Source organism: Tympanuchus pallidicinctus, unplaced genomic scaffold, assembly GCF_026119805.1.
Source record: "Tympanuchus pallidicinctus isolate F22 unplaced genomic scaffold, pur_lepc_1.0 scaffold11, whole genome shotgun sequence".
Classification (NCBI taxonomy): Eukaryota; Metazoa; Chordata; class Aves; order Galliformes; family Phasianidae; genus Tympanuchus; species Tympanuchus pallidicinctus.
Genome location: NW_026294627.1, coordinates 17,740,552 through 17,759,407, shown reverse-complemented (window position 1 = coordinate 17,759,407; position 18,856 = coordinate 17,740,552). Strand labels below are relative to the sequence as shown.

The window sequence follows — 18,856 nt, the reverse complement described above, 5'->3', positions numbered from 1 at the left end:
CTCTGTGTACCACATACACAAACTTGCCTCCAGTGATCACGAACCGTGGTTGTGAAACTTTCTCTTCATAGCCTGCTGCTAGGAGGAAAAAGTCTGGAGCCCTTTCTTTTAGAGAGGAAGCAGGCTTTTTTTTTTTTTTTTTTTTTTTTTTTTAAGCCAATCTGCTCGAGCAGTTGAACAAATTGAGTTTGGCAAGGATATTTTAGAAGACATCTGACCTTGTTTGTTGATCTCAGGCTGAGGAAGGTATCTGTGCTCTGGGCAGAGTGCTCATTTTAGAGAGCACACTGTGGTAGGGAGTTTTTCTGTTCCAGAGACTACAAAAAGATCGTGCACGTGCTAACTAACTGAGAGAATTCTTATGGAGGAAGGGAGCATAATTGTACTGTACTTCCAGCTGGATATTTTACCGTGCAAGAAAACAGGCTTGAGATGAATAGATATTTATTTTCAAAGCTTTCACATTCAGCTACATTATGTGCAAGATGTAGGAGTTTCCACACTAAGTCTCAAGTCCACATCCAATGCTTGCCTATTTATCTTTGTTAGACCTGCGTTGTGGGTGGTATGAACAAAACTGCAGTGAAAACAAAAATACTTTAAGCATTCTGAACCTGAAGAGACTTCCGTGCGTGCTCTACACACGCAGTCTGTCTCCCCTTTAGAGCAGTGACTGAAATACCAATTACCCCTTCTAAGGTGAGAGTGGTATGTGCTGACACAGTGAGGCTGGGATACTCTGTGTATGAGAAAGCAGCATGGGAGAAAGGGAGTTAAGCAAAGCACTGGAGGCTGCTGAAAGAGAGCAGATAGATAGCTTCTCTCATGCTATGCTAACACAATCTTAGCTCTGTTTTAAACAGTGCTGGTTCAGAAGGAGTTATCCTTCTCTTCAGCTATTGCCAAGAATGACTTGGAGACCAAGACTAAACAGATAACACACTGGATTGAAAAGAAATACCATGTGAAAGTGACTATCCGACAGGGAAGAGACAGCAATACAGACACGGTAAGTGGACAGTCCATTGCATGAAATAGCTGTATTTGTATTTACTTCTCCCACACCGTTCTGTCTTCTGATTTTAATGCATCACTTGGTTGTGATGTGAATGCCTGTGTCCCATGAAGTTAGCTGTCGCTTCACACAGTCCCATAGAGACAACTCAAGTACTATGCTCTATTAAGAATGCAGGCAGAATAGTGGGCTTCTTTGTAGCATCAGCTTATGAAGTGGGCTGTAAAATTGTCCCATCTGTACCTTAAGCCAGCTGAGATATTTTGCAGTAATGTTTATGAAATACTTTTATGTTTCAGTTGGATAACTTAAATAACTTACCTGTTCTTCTGAAGACACTACTGTAGAAAGCTACTGGAATTGTTTCAAAAGTGGCAAAGTAAATATCTATAAAGATTTTAGGGCTTCATGTCTTGTCATGTACATAAAGAGGGGGGGTGGGGGGGGATAGGGAGGTTGGGGTTTTTTTTGTTTGTTTGTTTTAAACCAAAACAGGATGAATTAGTAATTTAGCCTAAATATTAGGAAATGGCATAATCCTGGTGACTTTCCTAAACCTCCTTTAATGAATAAAGAATAAGTGGTTGGGAAAAGACAAGCTGAAGTGTTCAAACCAAAACTAGCAAAACAGCCTGAAATATTTTTCTAACCATTGTTGTGCATTTTATCCTATTTTTGCCTCTTTTCAGTTCACGCTTTTTGATCAGATTTTGGAGGCTATATCTGACAAAGCCACTTATCTTTCCAAGCCTAAAGCTATTAAGGAAGGAACAAGTGTGTGCATTCTGAGACACATGTCTGACAAAGAGTTGAAAGCATACCAGAAGATGGAAAAACAGAAAAACAGTATGGTAAAGAAAGATGAAAATGAAGAGCCAAAGTCAAGCGAGCTGCATTAATGACTTTATGAGGAGGTACAAACAATACTATTACAAAAAGGACTATAAAATAAAGGTTTTTTGCTGGACATTACAGTGGTCATTTCATGAAGAAAAATTGCAGGTAACTTTTACCGCAGAGTCAGAATTTCCACAGTTGGGATTCCGTTTTCCATGGGCGGATCTGCTGTCGTGCATTCTGTCACAGCCACATCTTTTCCTGGCTGTGCTTTAGGGGGAATGTAACCACTCAGACGAGAGGCTAAGCTCCTCTTAGGGCGAGAACGCTTTGCCTGGCAGAAGTAAGAACAGCATTAGTGACTTCACGTGTGTACAGCATAACAGTGGAGGTGCAGAAAAAAAATAGGGAAAAGGCCAGCATGTTATTTACAAGACCTTCAGATAACAAAAATCTCCCAAAGTAAGTAGATAGCTGGCTTGCTTTCCTACATTTCCACATTCTAAAACACTTAATACTAACCCTCTCAACTGTATTTTGTCAACTCACAGAGGAGGACTTCAAGATATGACTTACTTTTAGCTTTTTCTTTTCAGGATCATGGTGAACTGCGTGCCTTGCTAGGCTCTGCTACAGTTAGAAAAAAGAAAAGAATGTTGTTATTTCAGATTATGCAGTTCAGGGTAGGACAGTGTGAAAATACATACCTTCATTGCAAATACTTTTCCACAGCCAGGATGATCACAAGAGAATGGTTTCAGCTCCTCGTGAAAAGAGAGGATATGGCTTTGAAGGTTGAACAGAGTTGTGTAAGTTCTGTCACATCCTTCTCGTGGGCAGCGGCAGACTTCCCTCTCTGCAGCATGTATTTTTTTATGCTGCTTCAGGTAATCTTTGCGTTTAAAAGTTTTAGAACACTCTGTACAAACAATTGGCTCTGAGTCGAGGAAGGAAAGAGAAGCAGAGTATAAGTTAACAGCTTCTTGCCAGGAGCTCAGAGTTAAACCCTAGCAGTCCTCTAGAAGACAGCGAAAACTCACATGAATGGTAGGGAACACAGAGACTAGAAAAGAATGTGAATTATCCAGATCCCAAATCCTACATAATGCAATTATTCATTAATTGAGTCACAAATCAAAGTTAGTATACTAACGTTTTCATCAGTCAAAAGTGACAACTATTTTGCCATTAAGTGCTAGTAAACAGTTGGTTTAGGCACAATGACAAAGTGAGTTCAGCAAGGCCTACTCTTCACATATGCATTTTGTTTCTTGTTGCTTGCTAATGCATATGAAGCTTACCTGCATGGCTTTCTTTATTATGTTTCAGAAGCTCAGTCCAAGTTTTTCCAATATACGAGCAGTTTTCTTGCTTGCAGGCATAGCCTGTTAGGGACAACACATGATTGCAGTCACAAACACTCTGGCAAACAGTCTAATTTTACAGGGGTGAACTCCATTTTCAGTGTTTGAAAATTAGAGGTAAGTATTCTTCATCTTCCTCCCCATACTAGGTAGGACAAAAGGCAATAGACACAAGTTAGAAGATGAGAAACTCCTAATGGGTTTTATGAAGAAACCTTTTTATCACTGACATGAGCTGTCCTGAGAGGCTGTGAAATCCTTGCCCCTGGAGACATTCAGTACATGACTGCATGCAGCCCTGAGCAGCTTGGTCTAATGAAGCAGATTTAAACCAGATGACCTTCTTTCCAAGCTAAATGGCTTTATGGAACTCTACCTCCCTCTGTCTTAAGTAAAACATATATCCCACCAACCATATACTTTCAGTCAAATATATAACCATAGTAATGTATTTCTGTCTAAATATTTCTATTCCAGGAACTTGACTATAAAGTAATGTTCCCAAGCCTAAAGACACTACCATTTTATCAAGCAGACAAGATGACTTTTAAATGAACCACAGAGACTTAATGCTATTTAAATACCAAGACTGAAAAGACCAAAGAACTATAAGCAAGTCTTAAGAAAAAACCACAATATGAGTCACAGCTTTTGGGATGCTCTTTCTAGTCGCAGATTTCCTTGCTTTCCAGTGTTAGTTCATAACAAAAACAAAGTTAGCTGTCAAAGAATACTAAAAGAATGGATAGCAGTGTAGCAGAATAAGCTCAAACACCCACATGACCACCTACTGACAATTCTACTTAAATACCTTTGACGTGAGAACAGTAAAAATGCTTCCATGGTTTTTGCCAGCGTTACATAAGAAACGTGCAGCAGAACTGGCAATTAATCTTCACTTGTGGACATCTAGGCTAGAGCCTTAACCATTAGCTGATCTTCTCTCCAGAAGATAGATTATTGACAAGGAAGCACTTTAGAAGTCAAAAATGACTTCTAGGGGAACTGAGCTGGGTTTAGCTGGCCAGAAATAAATACACTGTAACCTGAATGATGCAATGTCCTGAAACTGTAACCCAAATGGCAACTCAGAATGGTACTCTGGCTTTGCCTGTCTGAATCACTGGGCACAGAACACTTCCATCATCCACATGGGAAAGATTCCCTTTTCCTTTGCCAAAACACAACTGAAGCAAAAAGAAAAACTGTGTTACCTTCATGTATCTTCTTGTGCCGCTTCAGACTATTTGGAGTAGAAAAATTCTTCCCACATCCTTCGTGATTACATCTAGGTAAAATTACACTGGTTTAACTTCTCTCATTGCACCTGCATAGTTTTTCTTCAAGTCACAAACAATTAAAGAGGGCAAAATAACCCAGACTTCCCTTGCCCAGAGATTTGTTCTGCTTCATCCCTTGTATAAGTAAGTCAATTCCATAACGCTTCCCATTACAGCAAGTTAAATTTTAGCTGAAGAATCAAACTTCATCTCCCTCCCTACATAGAGAGCTGTCCAAATACACAGAAGGTGGAAGCTTCAGGTGACTTGTACAATTCTAGCAGCTAGAGCAGCCATGCAAGCATTTACGCTCGTGTTTCAGACACCTTCAATGTTTGTTTGTTTTATTTTTCCACGAACCTGTAATAAATACTAGGAAAAGTGCCCAGAGAGCTGAAATTACAGTGCACTATGACTGCTGTTCACTAGCTAAAGAAGTGTACTGGCAACCATGACAGTATTCCTGCAAGTTTATTTTCAGGTTTTAAATGCCCCATCAATGAAAAGGTTGAGAGAAGGCACGTGTTTTCAACTGTAGTGTTTAAATTGTTGAAGTTCATCAGCAAAATTATCTACCTACTTGAAGGGTGGTTCATTGGTGTGCTGACACAGGTGAACTTTCAGTTGCTGATGTTTCCTGAAGGACTTGCCACAGCCTTCAAAGTTGCACTGTTTAGGAAATCAAGTTATTATCAGGCCAAACGACGACAGCCCAGTCCACCCATGCTGGCTGATATCCCAGTCACACGAACTCATGCAAATTCTGCATAACGAGCCCAGGTATGTCCTGAGGTACCACAAGAGGAGCTTGTTTAGCCTCACTCTGTAGCGCCAAAGGTCATCACTCACCGAATAGAGTTTCTGCTGATTTTCATGCTTGCGTTGAACGTGTTTCTTTAAGTTTGATTTTGTTCCAAACTTCTGATTGCATCCCTCAGCTGTGCACCTGCAAACAAAGCAACTTTTCTCACCGCACACAAAGCACGTACCCCCATACCGGGCAAGAGGACGACCAAGACAGCCGCGCTCACAACGCAAACAGTCTTTTTAAAGACATGAAAAGCCAGCGGGAAAGTCCCTATCGAAAGCCGCCGGAAGCCACGTAAGGGGGAGCTTCAGCAAAGCGTACGGCTTTGCTGCCGCCCCAGACGGCGGCCGACGCCCCTCGTCACGAATCGCACAGCGCAGGGGCGGCCCTGCCCGCTCCCACCAGGGCAACGCCGCAGACGGCCGAGGCCGGGCCTTACTCGAAGGGCCTTTCCCCGGAGTGCGTGAGGAAGTGCCGGGCGCGGTGGAAGTCCCTGGTGAAGCTCTTGCCGCAGCCCTCGTACTGGCAGACGTACGGCCTCTGAAAGAGACGCTGCGGCTCAGCGGCGGCGGCCGCAGCTCCCGGTCCGCCCCCGGCCGGCACGCGGCCCTGCCCCGCTCACCGCGCCCGTGTGGCGGCAGAGGTGCGCGTCCAGCCGCCAGCCCTTGTTGAAGGCGGCATCGCAGCCGGGGAACGAGCAGATGAAAGAGCGGGCGGGGGCCGGGCTCCTGACGCCGCTGCCGGTGGGCGCGGGCGCGCTTCTGCCGCTGCCGCTGGCCGAGGGCGCGCTCCCGACGCTGCCGTTGCCACTGCCGACGGGCGCTGGCGCGCCCCCGATGCTGCTGCTGCCCCTGGGCGCGGGCTCGCTCCCCGCCGCGCCCTCCACGGCCATGCGGGAGGTCACGTGGCCGCGATCCCAACCCCGGGCACCGCAATGGCCGAGGCGGCGGCGCGCATGCGAGGTTTGCCGAGGGCTGGGCCTCGGGGAGGAGAGGGCGGTACGGCGTCCTTACCTATAGGCTCGCGGCTCGGGTGTCGGTGATCTCTCGGTCTGTGATTAAAACCGTTCCTCTAAGCCGCCGGAATCCAGGCAGCAGTTATTAAGCGTCAATCTCAGGCAGGCCGGTGCTAGAGATACTCGTTTTCCTCTGTAGAGCTTCCCAGGAATGGGCCGTGCGTCCCCGTCAGGAGCTGAACGGATGTCACCTACCTGGGCTCCTGCAAAGCCTTTGGTGTGGTTCCCCAACACGTCCTGATCTCTGCACTGGGGAGATGCAGGTTTGAGAAGTGGGCCATTCGGTGGGTTAGGAATTGGTTGGATGGTCACAAACTTTGAATTTTTGATTAGCAGAAATGTGACAATATTTCTGTGGCACATGTGGTTGTATGTGGTGATATGATCCATCCATGCTCCTGTGGCCTAGTAGGTAGTGAAAGCAATGGTGTCATTGTCCCAGATCTAACCAATAAAACTATTTGTCTGTCTAAGATGAAAGCTCACTGTACACCAACACTGTATTCAAACTTCTCTCACAGAATCACAGAATGGCCTGGAGTTGAAAAGGACCTCAATGATCATCTAGTTCCAACCCCCTGCTATGTGCAGAGTCGCCAACCAGCAGACCATGCTGCCCAGAGCCACATCCAGCCTGGCCTTGAATGCCTCCAGGGATGGGGCATCCACAGCCTCCTTGGGCAACCTGTTCCAGTGCGTCACCACCCTCTGTGTGAAAAACTTCCTAATATCTAACCTAAACCTCCCCTGTCTCAGTTTAAAACCATTCCCCCTTGTCCTATCAACCATTCCCCCTTCTCCTGTTGAAAAAAAACCACACATTTGGTTGAAAAGGGCTTTTTTCATCACTAGGACATGGATATTTGAAAGCATAGAAGCAATAAACTTGTTTTTTTCTTTATGTTCACTGAGAAGAAAATTCTCGATTTCCTGATCATTGCCAAGGTAGTAAGTGAGCTGGACTAGCAATATTTGGAAAGGTGAAAATAATGGATTGCAATCGAATATTTTGACTTCAGCAGTGTATGGATATTTGCAGCCAGCAAACTTAGAGGTTTGTGAGAAATCAGAACAAGTATTTCCTCCTAGATATTCCTTCATCTCACCTACAGCGTATTGCAGGAGGTGTTGCAGATAATTCACTGCTGGGCTATCAAAGCTCCATTTTGGTAATATGTGAACACATAGGAATGTTGAGGCTTACCCCCACAGGATGGATATTTCCATAGTTTTCTGCTGAGTGGATGTCAAAACATTATACAGATGCTGAATGTGAATGCCCTGTTGGAACCACTGCATCCTCGAAAGGGAGATGATGAGGAGAAGCTTGCAGTGAAGCAGTTCTCCTTACATCTTCCTGTCAGGGCACTGACACAGTCTGAAAACCAGAGCAATCCGATTCCACATCTCAACGTTATGGCCGTGCGTTAGTTGGAAGGCAGTTTATGGGAAATGTGACAACTCTTGGAGGCTACAGACTTGATGAGAGGCAGAGCTTGCATAATGCAAACAGAGCAGTGTATGCTGAGTGCTCAGTCAAACTCATGCTTCAGGAGCCTGACATTAGGAAATTAGCTACATCACAAAGTAAATTCTGATACTTGAAATGTCTTAAAAGTGATGGGATTAACTACTTTGACAGTCCAAAATGCAAAAGTGAAAATAAAGGTTCTTTGGGTGAACAGGTATGGGAAAGATGAAGAAATTATTAAATGTCACGCTAAGCTGAGCTCTAAGTTGAAGTCATTTTAACTGTACAAATAAAATATAAATGTTATTTAATTTAAATGCATTAAACAGTATCCAAGTTGCTTAGTACCTTTTAAAATAATACATTTTCGATTGTTCTCACTTAGCTATGGATTTATGTACTGTAGAAAAGCAAGCCAGCCCTCTTTTCCTCCTCACAACAATATCGGTTTTATTCTGTTCTTCATCACAGCATGGGCCCTTCCTCTTCTCCTAAATTAAAGCCTGTCCCACGGTTAAGGGAGAGCAGATGAAGTAGGTGTGAATTACGCAAACTGGATGCCAGAGGTAAACTGCAGTTAGGATAATGTGTCCTTGATCTCTCTGTTTACAGAATTATGGCTGGCTCCTAATGATGCCTGTGTCCTCAGGAGCCCTTTCTGGGGATTTCTGATCAGCACAAAAACATGCTAGGAGGAGGATGGAGTTAATCAGTTGGGCTTTCCTGCTGCTATATTCAGCCTAGCAAACTGACTCCGACAGATGTCTCTGCTTTTAGGCCATGAGGAACTTTACTGACTAGCTTTCCCTGTGCTCAAGAAGCACGTCAAAGTATCAAAGACTTGGTTTCTGTAAGAGCATTGTCTCTTCAGGTGATGATTTTTCTACCTCTGGCCTAGCAGATTTTAATGCATTTCTTGAGGGGCTGATTCCCCTGACAGAAGAAATAGAGGAAATCCTCATTACTCAATTTTCTCTCATCTGCAGGAGCCATGGGTTGCATTTCACTGAAGTTGCAAAGCAGAGCCGTGCAGAGCAGAGCAGAGCTCAGAGCCCCCTGTTTCCAGCCAGCTTGCCATCAGTTGTCCCAACTTGCTGATTTTGTGGGGTAAGGGCCAGGCCTTGAACAAAACCCCTTGCACAGCCGTTAGACAAGACCAGATTAAAGCAAAATGGACCAGGTTTTCTTCTCAGTTGCACCACTGTATTTGAAATTGTGCCAGGACAACTCCAGGAAGCAGTTTCATGCCCAAACGAAGGACATTTCAGGGGGTATGAGGTTTTCCTGACTCATGGCATTGCTGATTTTCAAAGGGACACAGTGTCTGGAATTGTGTCTGCCTGTCCTGCAAATGGTGCCTTTTTAAATCAGACACAGTTATTTGTACTCACTACACAGGCATCTCAAGGCATTGAGTTCCATGGGTCAATAAGGAAGGCAGCTATCTGTCCAACCAAAATTGCAGGTGCAAAACTGTGCCTGCAGCTACCTGTGGCCATAAAAACAGGCATCCTCTGAAGGCCAGTTGTAACAGAAGTGTTGCCACACAGCAGATGTGGGAGTCCTTCCTGCCCCAGTTGAGCCCTTGGGGCATTTCTGCAGCACGTAGTCTGTTTGCTTGGAGGAAGGAGAAAAACAATTTTCCCCATCCTCTATGGGATGACTGTTTCTGTGGACTCTGATGTTACTAAAACAATTGCTACTTCATGAATCATTAGTCGGACAGTGGCATGTTATGCAGCTGTGCTTGTATGAAATCCCTGTTAACTACCTAAGTAAGCAAGTTTGCTTTCCTTTCCTACTATGGACGCTGGTCGTGTGTCTTGTTGGAGGCTGCTGTCCTGCAGACAGCCCTGCCAGCTGTCCTTGCAAGGGTTGTCTCCTCAAAGCTGCTGATGTGAGGAACGACTTGTTCCCCAAGGCCTGATTCAAATCCTTTTGAAATCAGGAGAGAGGTGCTCACAGTCTTTAATGGGTTTGTATTACATCCTCAGATAGTAACTTTTTCCGGGCAGGAATTTTGCTTCAAACGCTTCTTGAAGACGTTTGAGAGATCTGTCAACTGATAAAATACCCAGCCTTAAACCAATACAAACAGTGGATCCCCTGAATATGCTGTGTTATGTTGTAGAATGAAATTGTTTTTTATTTGTTTGTTTGTTTTTCTTGAAAAAGCAATAGCCTCATCTTCTTTCTTGTCCAGAATCAGACCCATGCTAGCTTTTCAGTTAGAGACATCCAAACCTGTATGAAGAAGCCCAACTTGTCTCCCACCTAACAAAGAATGAAGAAAAGGCAGTTCTTCACTCTCTACTGATCTGCACCTGTAGATCATCCAGTAGATGTCCAAATTCCTCTTTTTTTGACTCAAATCTACTGGAGTGTAAGGGCTGCTTGAGAAGTCTGAGGTGAGGAAACTCCAAACTTCATCCTCAGTGGGGTTGTTTCATGCATATCTCAGAACATGAGATTTTTTTTACAACAATCATTTTATTCAAAGGTGTTAGCAAAAACACAATGAAAACCATGATACAAGCCCATTTTTCCATCCACCAGAGATTTACCTTCACTTTGTGTGGCTGCTGACCCTGCAAGCATGCAGCTGCTGATTTGGGATTGTGAAAAGAAAACTCTGTGAGTTTAGTGAAAGCAGATAGAGCCATCTAGTGACATGAGAAATGCATTCTTCATTTCACACAGTGGAAGACCTACAGACCCAAAGGTCAGCATTCACCACCAGCACACAGGAGAGCCCCTCTACCACATCTCCTGATGTTCATGCAGCCAGAGCTTTGCTTGGGTTTCCAGCAGCCCAAAGCCAGCAAAGGTTTGGGGAGCTGAGGGCAGTGCCGTGCAGTAATGGTGTGTCATCAGCAAGGTATGGCTTTGGGCAACAGAAAAGTGGGAAGAGTGTGGGGTGCCAGGATTGGGCAGAGCTTGGCTTCAGCTGCAAATCGTCCTGGCAGGATGGATTGGGCTCACATATTTCTTGGGAAAATGGATTTCCACACAAATTGATTTTGAGCTGCTTGAAGCAAACAAGGGAAAATTCAGGGCACTGGAAATACTACTTAGAAATGAAAGAGTGAAAATATCTGTTTTAAAACAAGGAAAGGTTTGAGTTTGGACTTAACATTTCCTCTGATCAAAGTGAAGCTCTAATAATTATCACTAACATTTTGGAAGATCTAGGTTTCTTGGCAGGGGAAACTTTACTTTTTTCCTCTTCCCTTTTCCTTCTATCTTTGTCCAGCATAGTCCCCCATCTCCTCTGGAGAATTCACACCACTCAGTTCACTATCAGCCTAGCTAATTGCATTACTGCACTTCCCAGCAAATTGACACCCAGAGCCCCCTGTTTTACAGTAAACTCCTTGGATGAAGGGATAAAGAGGTTTTTTCTTCGAAAGTTTTTCTTGCCAGCAATACATACTTTTGGTTTATACAGGGAAGATAAGGCAGCCAGGATAGCTTTTGTGTGAGCCTTCCCAAGCACAGTCCAGGTCTTGTAAAGCTTCTGGGAAGGAAGGCATTCTCCTGGTGGAGGCACAGAGGTGACACTGTTTGCCCCAGGGCAGAGAGAGACCAAATGCAGCTCTGTTCTGTGAATAAAGCTGAAATAAAGGCTGTCTGGGGGCCTGAATCCACAGTGCTGCAGACAAACTGCCGGATCCCCACCATAGAGCCCTCGAGCCAAGGTCTCCTCCTTACCCCATGAGGTTCTCCATACAGGACCTTCACCTTGTGCATGGGTGAGAAGTGGAAATCATTTTCAAAGGATTGAAATGGGTGCACCAGGGTGGTGTTTTCACAGCAAGAGGGTGGGAGCATGGCATGGGGATGGGTGAAGACACCGGGCTGGTACCAAGCAGTGAAGGAAGGAGAAGAGCTGCAGTTCTGGGAGAAGCTCTAGCTTCAAAGTTTGGTTTGACTTAGAGTGGAAACAAACACAACACTGTCTACATCACAGAACACCCCGAAGCAAAACCTTTTGTTTGGGATCAAACTACTTGTTTGGCTTTACCTCTGGTTTCTGATTTTCTTTTGGGAAAAAAAAAAAAAAAAAGAAGACAAAATGTTCCTTTCCTTGTTACTGCAGATAGGTTTTATTTCTACCAGGTAATGCAGGTCTTTGGATGTTTCTGACCAGTTCTACTTACCAATTTGTTCAGACCTGCAGTATCAGTCAGCAACTAGGCATCCCAGTTATTTTATACATCCCTAATTAAGCCAAGGTGTAATGAGTGGATATAACTTGCTACTAGTATGATGAGTGTGAAAGGAAAATACAAACAATGCAGCCATCGATAGAACAAAAATGTTTTCATCTAGGTTTATAGTTTAAAAGAAAAACTCTCTTCTGATGAAAACAACTCCTTGCTACTCTTACCTGATTATGGTTGAGTCTCTACCATTTAACTTTATTCATTTTGGTATTAATTCCACTTGCCAGATGATCTTTCAGGTCCTTTCCAACCAAAGCCGTTCTGTGATTCTGTGATTCTATGAATGGATCCCACACACCTGGCTCTCTTACCATCCCACATGGCCAAGTCCTACCAAGACCTGCTAGTTTCAGCACTAGAGCCCCTCCAGGCTTTAACAACTACCTCCCCACGTGCTCCCTTCCCCCATGCAACTTCTGAAGCTCGTAGGTGGTTTCCCTGAGATTTTATGACAACAACTAGGGAAAAACAACTTTGGGAACTAAAACTGCCCAGCAAGACACAGCCTGCAGAGTGCTTTTTATGGCCCATTACTCGCAGCGTTCCTGCCTTCATTTCCTAAATGCTCACAGCACTCCCTCTTTATTACAGGGCTGCACCCCCCCCAGTGCTTGTGGCAGTGGGAACTGGCTCAGGTGTGATGAAGCAAATGGCTGGGGAAATGCAGAACAAGAGGGATGTTTTAAAAATGACATGAATTATTGCAGATGGGCTAGGCAGCAACTGGCATCTTTCACTTAGAGCCAGAGTCACTGGGGTTAATCCCCATTGCTTTGACAGGACACCAGTAGCTTTGTGATGCTTCTTCCTTGTGTGCAAGTTGAGAGCAGGATCTAACAGAGATGTGCTCCAAATGTATGGTGTTGTACAGGCTCTACTAAACCCTAAAAGATGAAGCATGGCCCTTTCTGATGTGTCCGTTGATACAAAGTCACCAAAAATCACTTTATTTATCCCTGGGAGGAACCCTTCTGTGTCCTTCCAGTGCAGGACCATGCACTGCAGCCTGCAAGCTGTAGCCATCCCAATGGCACTGACTGAATCATAGCAGCTCAGCTTCCAGCTGAACAATCTTGTCCCAGTCTGGCCATTTGCAAATTACCAATCTGCTCCAGACGTGAGTCTGCTCTGCTCGAGTTCACAGATAACTTGGTAAGAGCATGCACCAGTCATAGAATCACGGAATCACAGACTGGGAAAGCCCTTCAAGGTCGTCCATCAGCCTGACCCACCAAGTCCCATCTCCCACCCTGTCTCTGAGTGCCACACCTATGTGTCATGTGTCTCTTCAGCAGGGATGAGGATTCCACCGCTGCTCTGGGCAGCCCATTCCAATGCTTGACCACACTCTCCATGAAGAAATTCTTCCTTAAGTCCAATCTTAACCCTCCGTGTCACAACTTAGGGCCTTTTCCTTTCATCCTATCACTTGTCATATGAGAAAACACACCCTTGATAAAGCCTTCCCAAAATCTGTATGCTACACAACCATAGGCCAGTCAGTAATATTTGCCTTTGAGCACAAAGGGAGATGCAGAACCTCCTTGGCTATCTCATGCTGCCCACAGAACAATAGAATCACAGGATCACAGAATCACAGAAACACAGAATGGCCAGGGATGGAAGGGACGTCAAGGATCATAAGTCTCCATCCCCCCTGCCACATGCAGGGCCACCAACCTCCACATTTAATACTAGACCGGGCTCTCCAGGGCCCCAACCAATGTGGCCTTGAACACCTCTAGGGATGGGGCATCCAGAATATCACAGAATATCCTGAGTTGGAAGTGACCCAAGTGACCCATAAGAATCATTGAGTCTAACCCCAGCCCCACACAGCACCACCCATAATCAAACCCAATGTCTGAGAGCGCTGCCCAAGCACTCCCTGAACTCCAGCAGATCAGGGCCGTGCCCACTGCCCTGGGCATTGTGTTCCATCCCCACCACCTTCTGGGGAAGAACCTTGTCCTGACATCCAACCTGTAACCATCCTTCCCCTTTCCTCTATGTATAAGCAACAGGAGTACTTTGTCCTCAGTCAGCGGTAATCCCTTGGATTGCAGAGCTGTGTGCAGCTGAGATGAACTGCAGGATGACAGCTGCAGAATGACTTCCCTGCAGGCATCCCATCAAACAACTGCTTTTTCCTGAACATTTTTAATGCAAGATCTCTGGGAAATTACTTTCCTACTGTTACAGGAGCACAGAGGGTCTGTGGTCTCTGGCTCTAAATAGCCCCAAGCCTGTTCACAGCTGAGGTACATTTCCTCCTGTTTCCCTTGTCACAACACGGGGAGCTAATGAGGGAGTGAAAACTGCCAGCCCTGGGCAGAGGCATGTAGTGTTGTCCCCTGGCTGCTGGGGCACAACAAGGCAATTTGCCTTCTTCCTCCTCTCCCCTTACCTGTAATTATGCTGGCTTTGTTCACTGCTCTCTGTTCTCCCCAGCCCTGTGATCTAGCAGCCGTTTTGGCTCTGCCACCTACAAGCACTTATTTGTTTGCACAGTTAGGAGCACTTGTTTTCTGCTCTTTTGGAACAAGGTAAACTGCAGGGAATTGACACTGATAATGTGCCTCGCTTGGAAAAAAAAACATGCTTTGAAAGGCTCAGGGCTGGGGGAACAGAGAGATTCCTCTCTGGGCTATACCCTGGGAGATGCCCATCTCCAACAGATTTAACTAGATATAAAGTTGTAGGGTGCGATATGGTCACTAAATTGTCTTCGGTAAGTGACTGCGCATTTGACTTTGGCACCTTTCTACTGGTCTAAAAAGCATTTGTAAGGAACCATAAAAAGTCATTACATATGCAGAACAATTGAACCTCCTCAGCATCTGTGGTAGGAAACACATCTGTCTTCTGTCCGCTCCTTTCGTCAATGTCTCCCTGAATCAAGTTTTAGAGGAGGGCTGTAAATATCCCTTTCTATTTGGATCCAGGAGTTAACAATACCCCCTGTGACCATAAACACAAGACAGTTCATTCAGGAAAGAGGTGCACTCAAGTAAGCAGAGATCTTTGTGACAGTTGCTGCCAGTATGGTCCACATGCACCGCTAATCACATTAGCGTGAGAGCACAGAGGTGGCCAGCAGACAGCGAAATAAAGAGGGAGAGAAAAGCAAGACTAATCTTGTTAAAAGGGAAGCAAAGATAGACGCTACTCTTACACAGAGGCTTATAACGTCCCCGCTTTCCCAGGGCTGGCATCACCTGGATGCTCCGGGCGCACTCAGGAAGGCCTCTCGTGGTGCTGGTGAGGGCTCTTTGCCTACAGCTCTCGGCTCTTGGTTTCTGCACAGGCGACCCCACGTCCTACCTGTAGAGAGTTTCCTTGTCCCCAGATAACCTTAAAAGCATTGGGAATATTTTTAAACCTTGAACACGATCATTTCCCAAATATAATTTTTAGTAGATGAAAGAAGCACCTAAGGTAGCACACCCCTGTGTGTTATCATTTCACCCTAGAGAGGCAATGTTTGGAGTTGCCCTCTACTTAAATTAAGTCTTTCATTCTGACTGTGTGAGGAAGATGCTCAGATTTTGCTGCGGCACATTTATTAACCTGGGGGGTCCCAAAGCACTCGCCAATTCCCACAATAAGGCATCAGTGCTTTGCACTTTGCATCCCCTAGCCAGGGTGCCCAAGAATCCTTCAAGAAGGATCCTTCAAGAAGGGGAGGTTCAACTGGGTATCAGGAAAAGGTTCCCAGCGGGTGGTCAGGCATGGAACAGGATCCCCAGGACAGTGATCATGGCACCAAGCTCATCAGAGTTTAAAGGAGCATTTGGACAACATTCTCAATTGTATGATCTGATTTTTGGATGGTCCTGTGTGGAACCAGGAGTTGGACTTAGTGATCCTTGTGAATCTGTTCCAACTCTGGATGTTCTATGATTCTGCAATTTGGGCAATGCCCAAACCCGTGAGCTTCTCATTCACTAGGCCAGATGTGATTTTTTGGGAAAAACTATTGTCCCTTTTTGAGAGAAACAGCACAGGGCTGTTTGAGTGGCCCCCCTCTCACAGAGAGTAATGTTGAAGGGAAAATCATGCCTTGTTATCAGAAAGGTGCCTTAGCTTGGCTTTATACCCGTGGTTGTTTGATTAGTATCATCCTGCAGTGATGAGGGTGGAAAAACAAAGTGCTTGCATCAGCGGATTAGGTGTGCTGCTGTGTATGCCCATGGCTCAGCAATTAATCAAACAGGGTAGGGAGGGAAGATTCAATGGGCAGGAGAAATCCCAAACAGAACATGTCCCTCAGGGTTGCATTAGGTAGCAGGGAGAGATTAAGATGATTTTATTGTGCACTGGTGTCTGGAAAGACTCAGTGAGCGACCTGGATAGAACCAGTGTTTCTGAGCTGCTGGGAGCAACCTATGGGCAGTGAACCAAAGCACGGGAAATGCAGCAAAAGGGATGGAGATGGCTGCAGACACTGGCTAGAGGGACAAAGGGAGAGAACACCATGTTTTTCTCTCTCGTGGCTGTCTCTCCAGCCCTCAAATGCAATTTGCTCATCTCCTTGGCAGAGCCAACATATCGATCTTTCTTTGGGGCTCTGACCCTTTCATGCCTTCTCTGTTTGCAGAGTTATCTGCAGCATTCCGGCCTTCTCGCTGCTGCTCGAGGGCAGCAAACAGTTCAGATAAAATTGATCTGGCGGATACAAGGCAAGACGTGATGGAGAAACCTGGGGCACGGGGCCATTCCCTGCCCTCATGTAAGCTGGCTCATGTGGAGGGCCCTGGATGGCTCCAGGCAACACTCACAAAATGCAAACTGGTTTGTTATTATAAACATCTCTCCTTCTCATTCCCCAGGTCCAGCAGACCATGCTCAGAGGACTGCAGATCCTGTTCCAGTGGTGTGTGGGAGCATGGCCCCAGCTGTGCTGTGCTTAGAGGAGGCAGTGAGGACTGTGAGAGGGAAGAACCCTAATGCACCCAACAGCTCATAGGCAATGAGCCTATCCATCTCTTTCCTCCATCGCTTTGCAAACAGCCAAACCTGTGAGAATAGGATAAATCTGCAAGCACCAACACAAAACACAAAAACAAAGAGCCCCAATCTTGTGTTTTGACCATTCTAGGTAATAGTAGATTCAAGAATCACTAAGGGAGAGCTCCATTTGCAGCAGCTGTGACCAGCTATTAACTCTCAGAGTCTGAATCAGCAAAGCCACTGGAGCAGCACAGCTGCTGGCAGCGCTGGTCGTGGAGCTGCTGACTGGGATGAGGCTGACTCCCCCTTCTGAAAGGAATAAAAGATCTCTAAAGAAGTATAGGAGTCTTTCACTCACACTTGTTCTCTGTGATTTAGAAGTGTCTTTTTTATGTACAATAATGACTGTATTTTCTATAGCAGTCTTCACCAGAGGAAATGTGTTTCCTGAGGTGTCAGCAAGCAGTGGTTTTGACCTCTGCTAGAGCAAGAGGGAGAGCAGTTTTAAAAGGGTCTTTGTGGAGCCAACTGGTCTTTGCCTACTCCTCAGCAACCTCCAGATATCTTTGGAGCCCTGCTACTGGAAATACAGGAGCATCATTACTAGAGGAAAGGGGAGAGGTAAGGACAATGCTTCCAGCTAGGGTGGGATCTGATCCAGATCACCGTAAATGGAGATAAAAGTGACCGAGTATCATTTAATTCACGTACCAAATCAAAGTGCACTTTATCACATTGGTAAGAGAGAGGTAGATTGAATATAAGGAAAAAGTTTATGGTAAGAGTGGTGAGGCACTGGCAAAAGTTGCTCAAGAGGTGGCGGATTTCCCATCCCTGAAGACATTGAAGATCAGGCTGGATGGGGACCTGATAAACCTGATGGAGCTGTAGGTGTTCCTGTTCACTGCAGGCAGTTGGACCTGATGACCTTTGAAGGTTCTTTCCAACTCAAACAATTCTATGATTCTACATCAGCTCAAAAGCTTCAAGTTCCTTAATAATGCAATGCTCCTGAGTGTGCAGTTAGAGGATTTTGATTGTGCATGACCTCTCAGATGAGCATGTCAAATGCAGTCTGAAACAGGCTGCCACTCCTTTCCAGAGGAGCTGATGCTTGTGTGGTTATGAGGACAGTGAAGGACAGTCAGGTAATTCTGCAAGGCAACTCTCTTGACTGATTAAGAAGAGTAAGGAGAAGAAGAAAGAAGAAGAGGAGGAAAAAGAAAGAAGAAGAAATAAAGAGAAGAAAGAAGAAAAAGAAGAAGAAGAAGAAAGGAGAAAAAAAAGAAAGAAGAAAGTAAAAGATGAAGAAAATTAATAACAATAACCTGGAGGAGCAAGGCCTATGTTGGAGGTCTCCTTTCTTGAAGCAGACATTTTCCCTAGCCAGAAATGCATGCTTTTCTCTCCAGTTCATGCTTTTCTAGTGCTTCAGATAATTCTCTCTGCTTTTTCTGGTCTTTCTGGTTGTATATGTACACATACCTGCATCAAAATAACGATTTCTACTTTGTATTTGCAATCAGAGCCAGTAAAAGTCCTCTGCTTGCACGGCTTGGTCCCTGAACAGCTTCTCAATACGTATCTGTGTTTTGAGGCAGCTCCCATTGTTTCAGCTATCTTGCTCTTGAAGAGCAGCTTGATTACATCTACCATGTGTTGTGAGAAGGCAGCAGCTGCACTGACTATCTTCAACAAGTCTCCATTTTATCCTGCCTTACTAGACTGCTCAACATACTGCAAGCATCCCTCAATGTACCCCAGGTGTCCCATTCCAGCACAAATGAAGGCTTGATGCTGCAGTAAAAGCTTTTTGCTGCATTGCCCCGCAGTGATGCAGATGCTACTCAGTGACAGCAGTGCTGCTGTCAAATGGATCAGTGAATC

General features: G+C 45.2%; 2 protein-coding genes across 5 annotated transcripts in view; one reads left to right on the top strand and one right to left on the bottom strand.

Moving 5' to 3' along the window:
* MTIF3 (mitochondrial translational initiation factor 3) overlaps nt 1-1,982 on the top strand; it is a 206,601-nt gene extending 204,619 nt beyond the window's left edge. For all 4 annotated transcript variants that reach the window (XM_052671446.1, XM_052671447.1, XM_052671448.1 and 1 more), the window contains 2 exons: nt 864-1,009; nt 1,705-1,982. In XM_052671446.1, coding sequence (XP_052527406.1) covers nt 864-1,009; nt 1,705-1,914 — 356 coding nt within the window. In that variant the 3' untranslated portion in view covers nt 1,915-1,982. The remainder of the gene's footprint in view (nt 1-863; nt 1,010-1,704) is intronic.
* GTF3A (general transcription factor IIIA) lies at nt 1,897-6,225 on the bottom strand. The gene is made up of 9 exons (XM_052671440.1): nt 5,927-6,225; nt 5,744-5,844; nt 5,346-5,442; nt 5,077-5,165; nt 4,431-4,504; nt 3,154-3,237; nt 2,560-2,789; nt 2,429-2,482; nt 1,897-2,186 (listed from the first exon to the last, which is right to left on the bottom strand). The coding sequence occupies exons 1-9, from the start codon at nt 6,194-6,196 to the stop codon at nt 2,025-2,027; spliced, it is 1,161 nt and encodes a 386-aa protein (XP_052527400.1). The 5' UTR covers nt 6,197-6,225; the 3' UTR covers nt 1,897-2,024.
* Nucleotides 6,226-18,856: the final 12,631 nt, after the last annotated feature.

What these genes read in the sequence shown, in the direction of transcription:
- GTF3A (XM_052671440.1), bottom strand. Translation starts at nt 6,196, where the DNA reads ATGGCCGTGGAGGGCGCGGCGGGGAGCGAGCCCGCGCCCAGGGGCAGC. An exon ending in TCTGCCGCCACACGGGCGCG is followed by an intron (nt 5,845 to 5,926) that starts GTGAGCGGGGCA and finishes CGTCTCTTTCAG; the next exon opens with AGGCCGTACGTCTGCCAGTA. An exon ending in GAAAAGTATTTGCAATGAAG is followed by an intron (nt 2,483 to 2,559) that starts GTATGTATTTTC and finishes TTCTAACTGTAG; the next exon opens with CAGAGCCTAGCAAGGCACGC.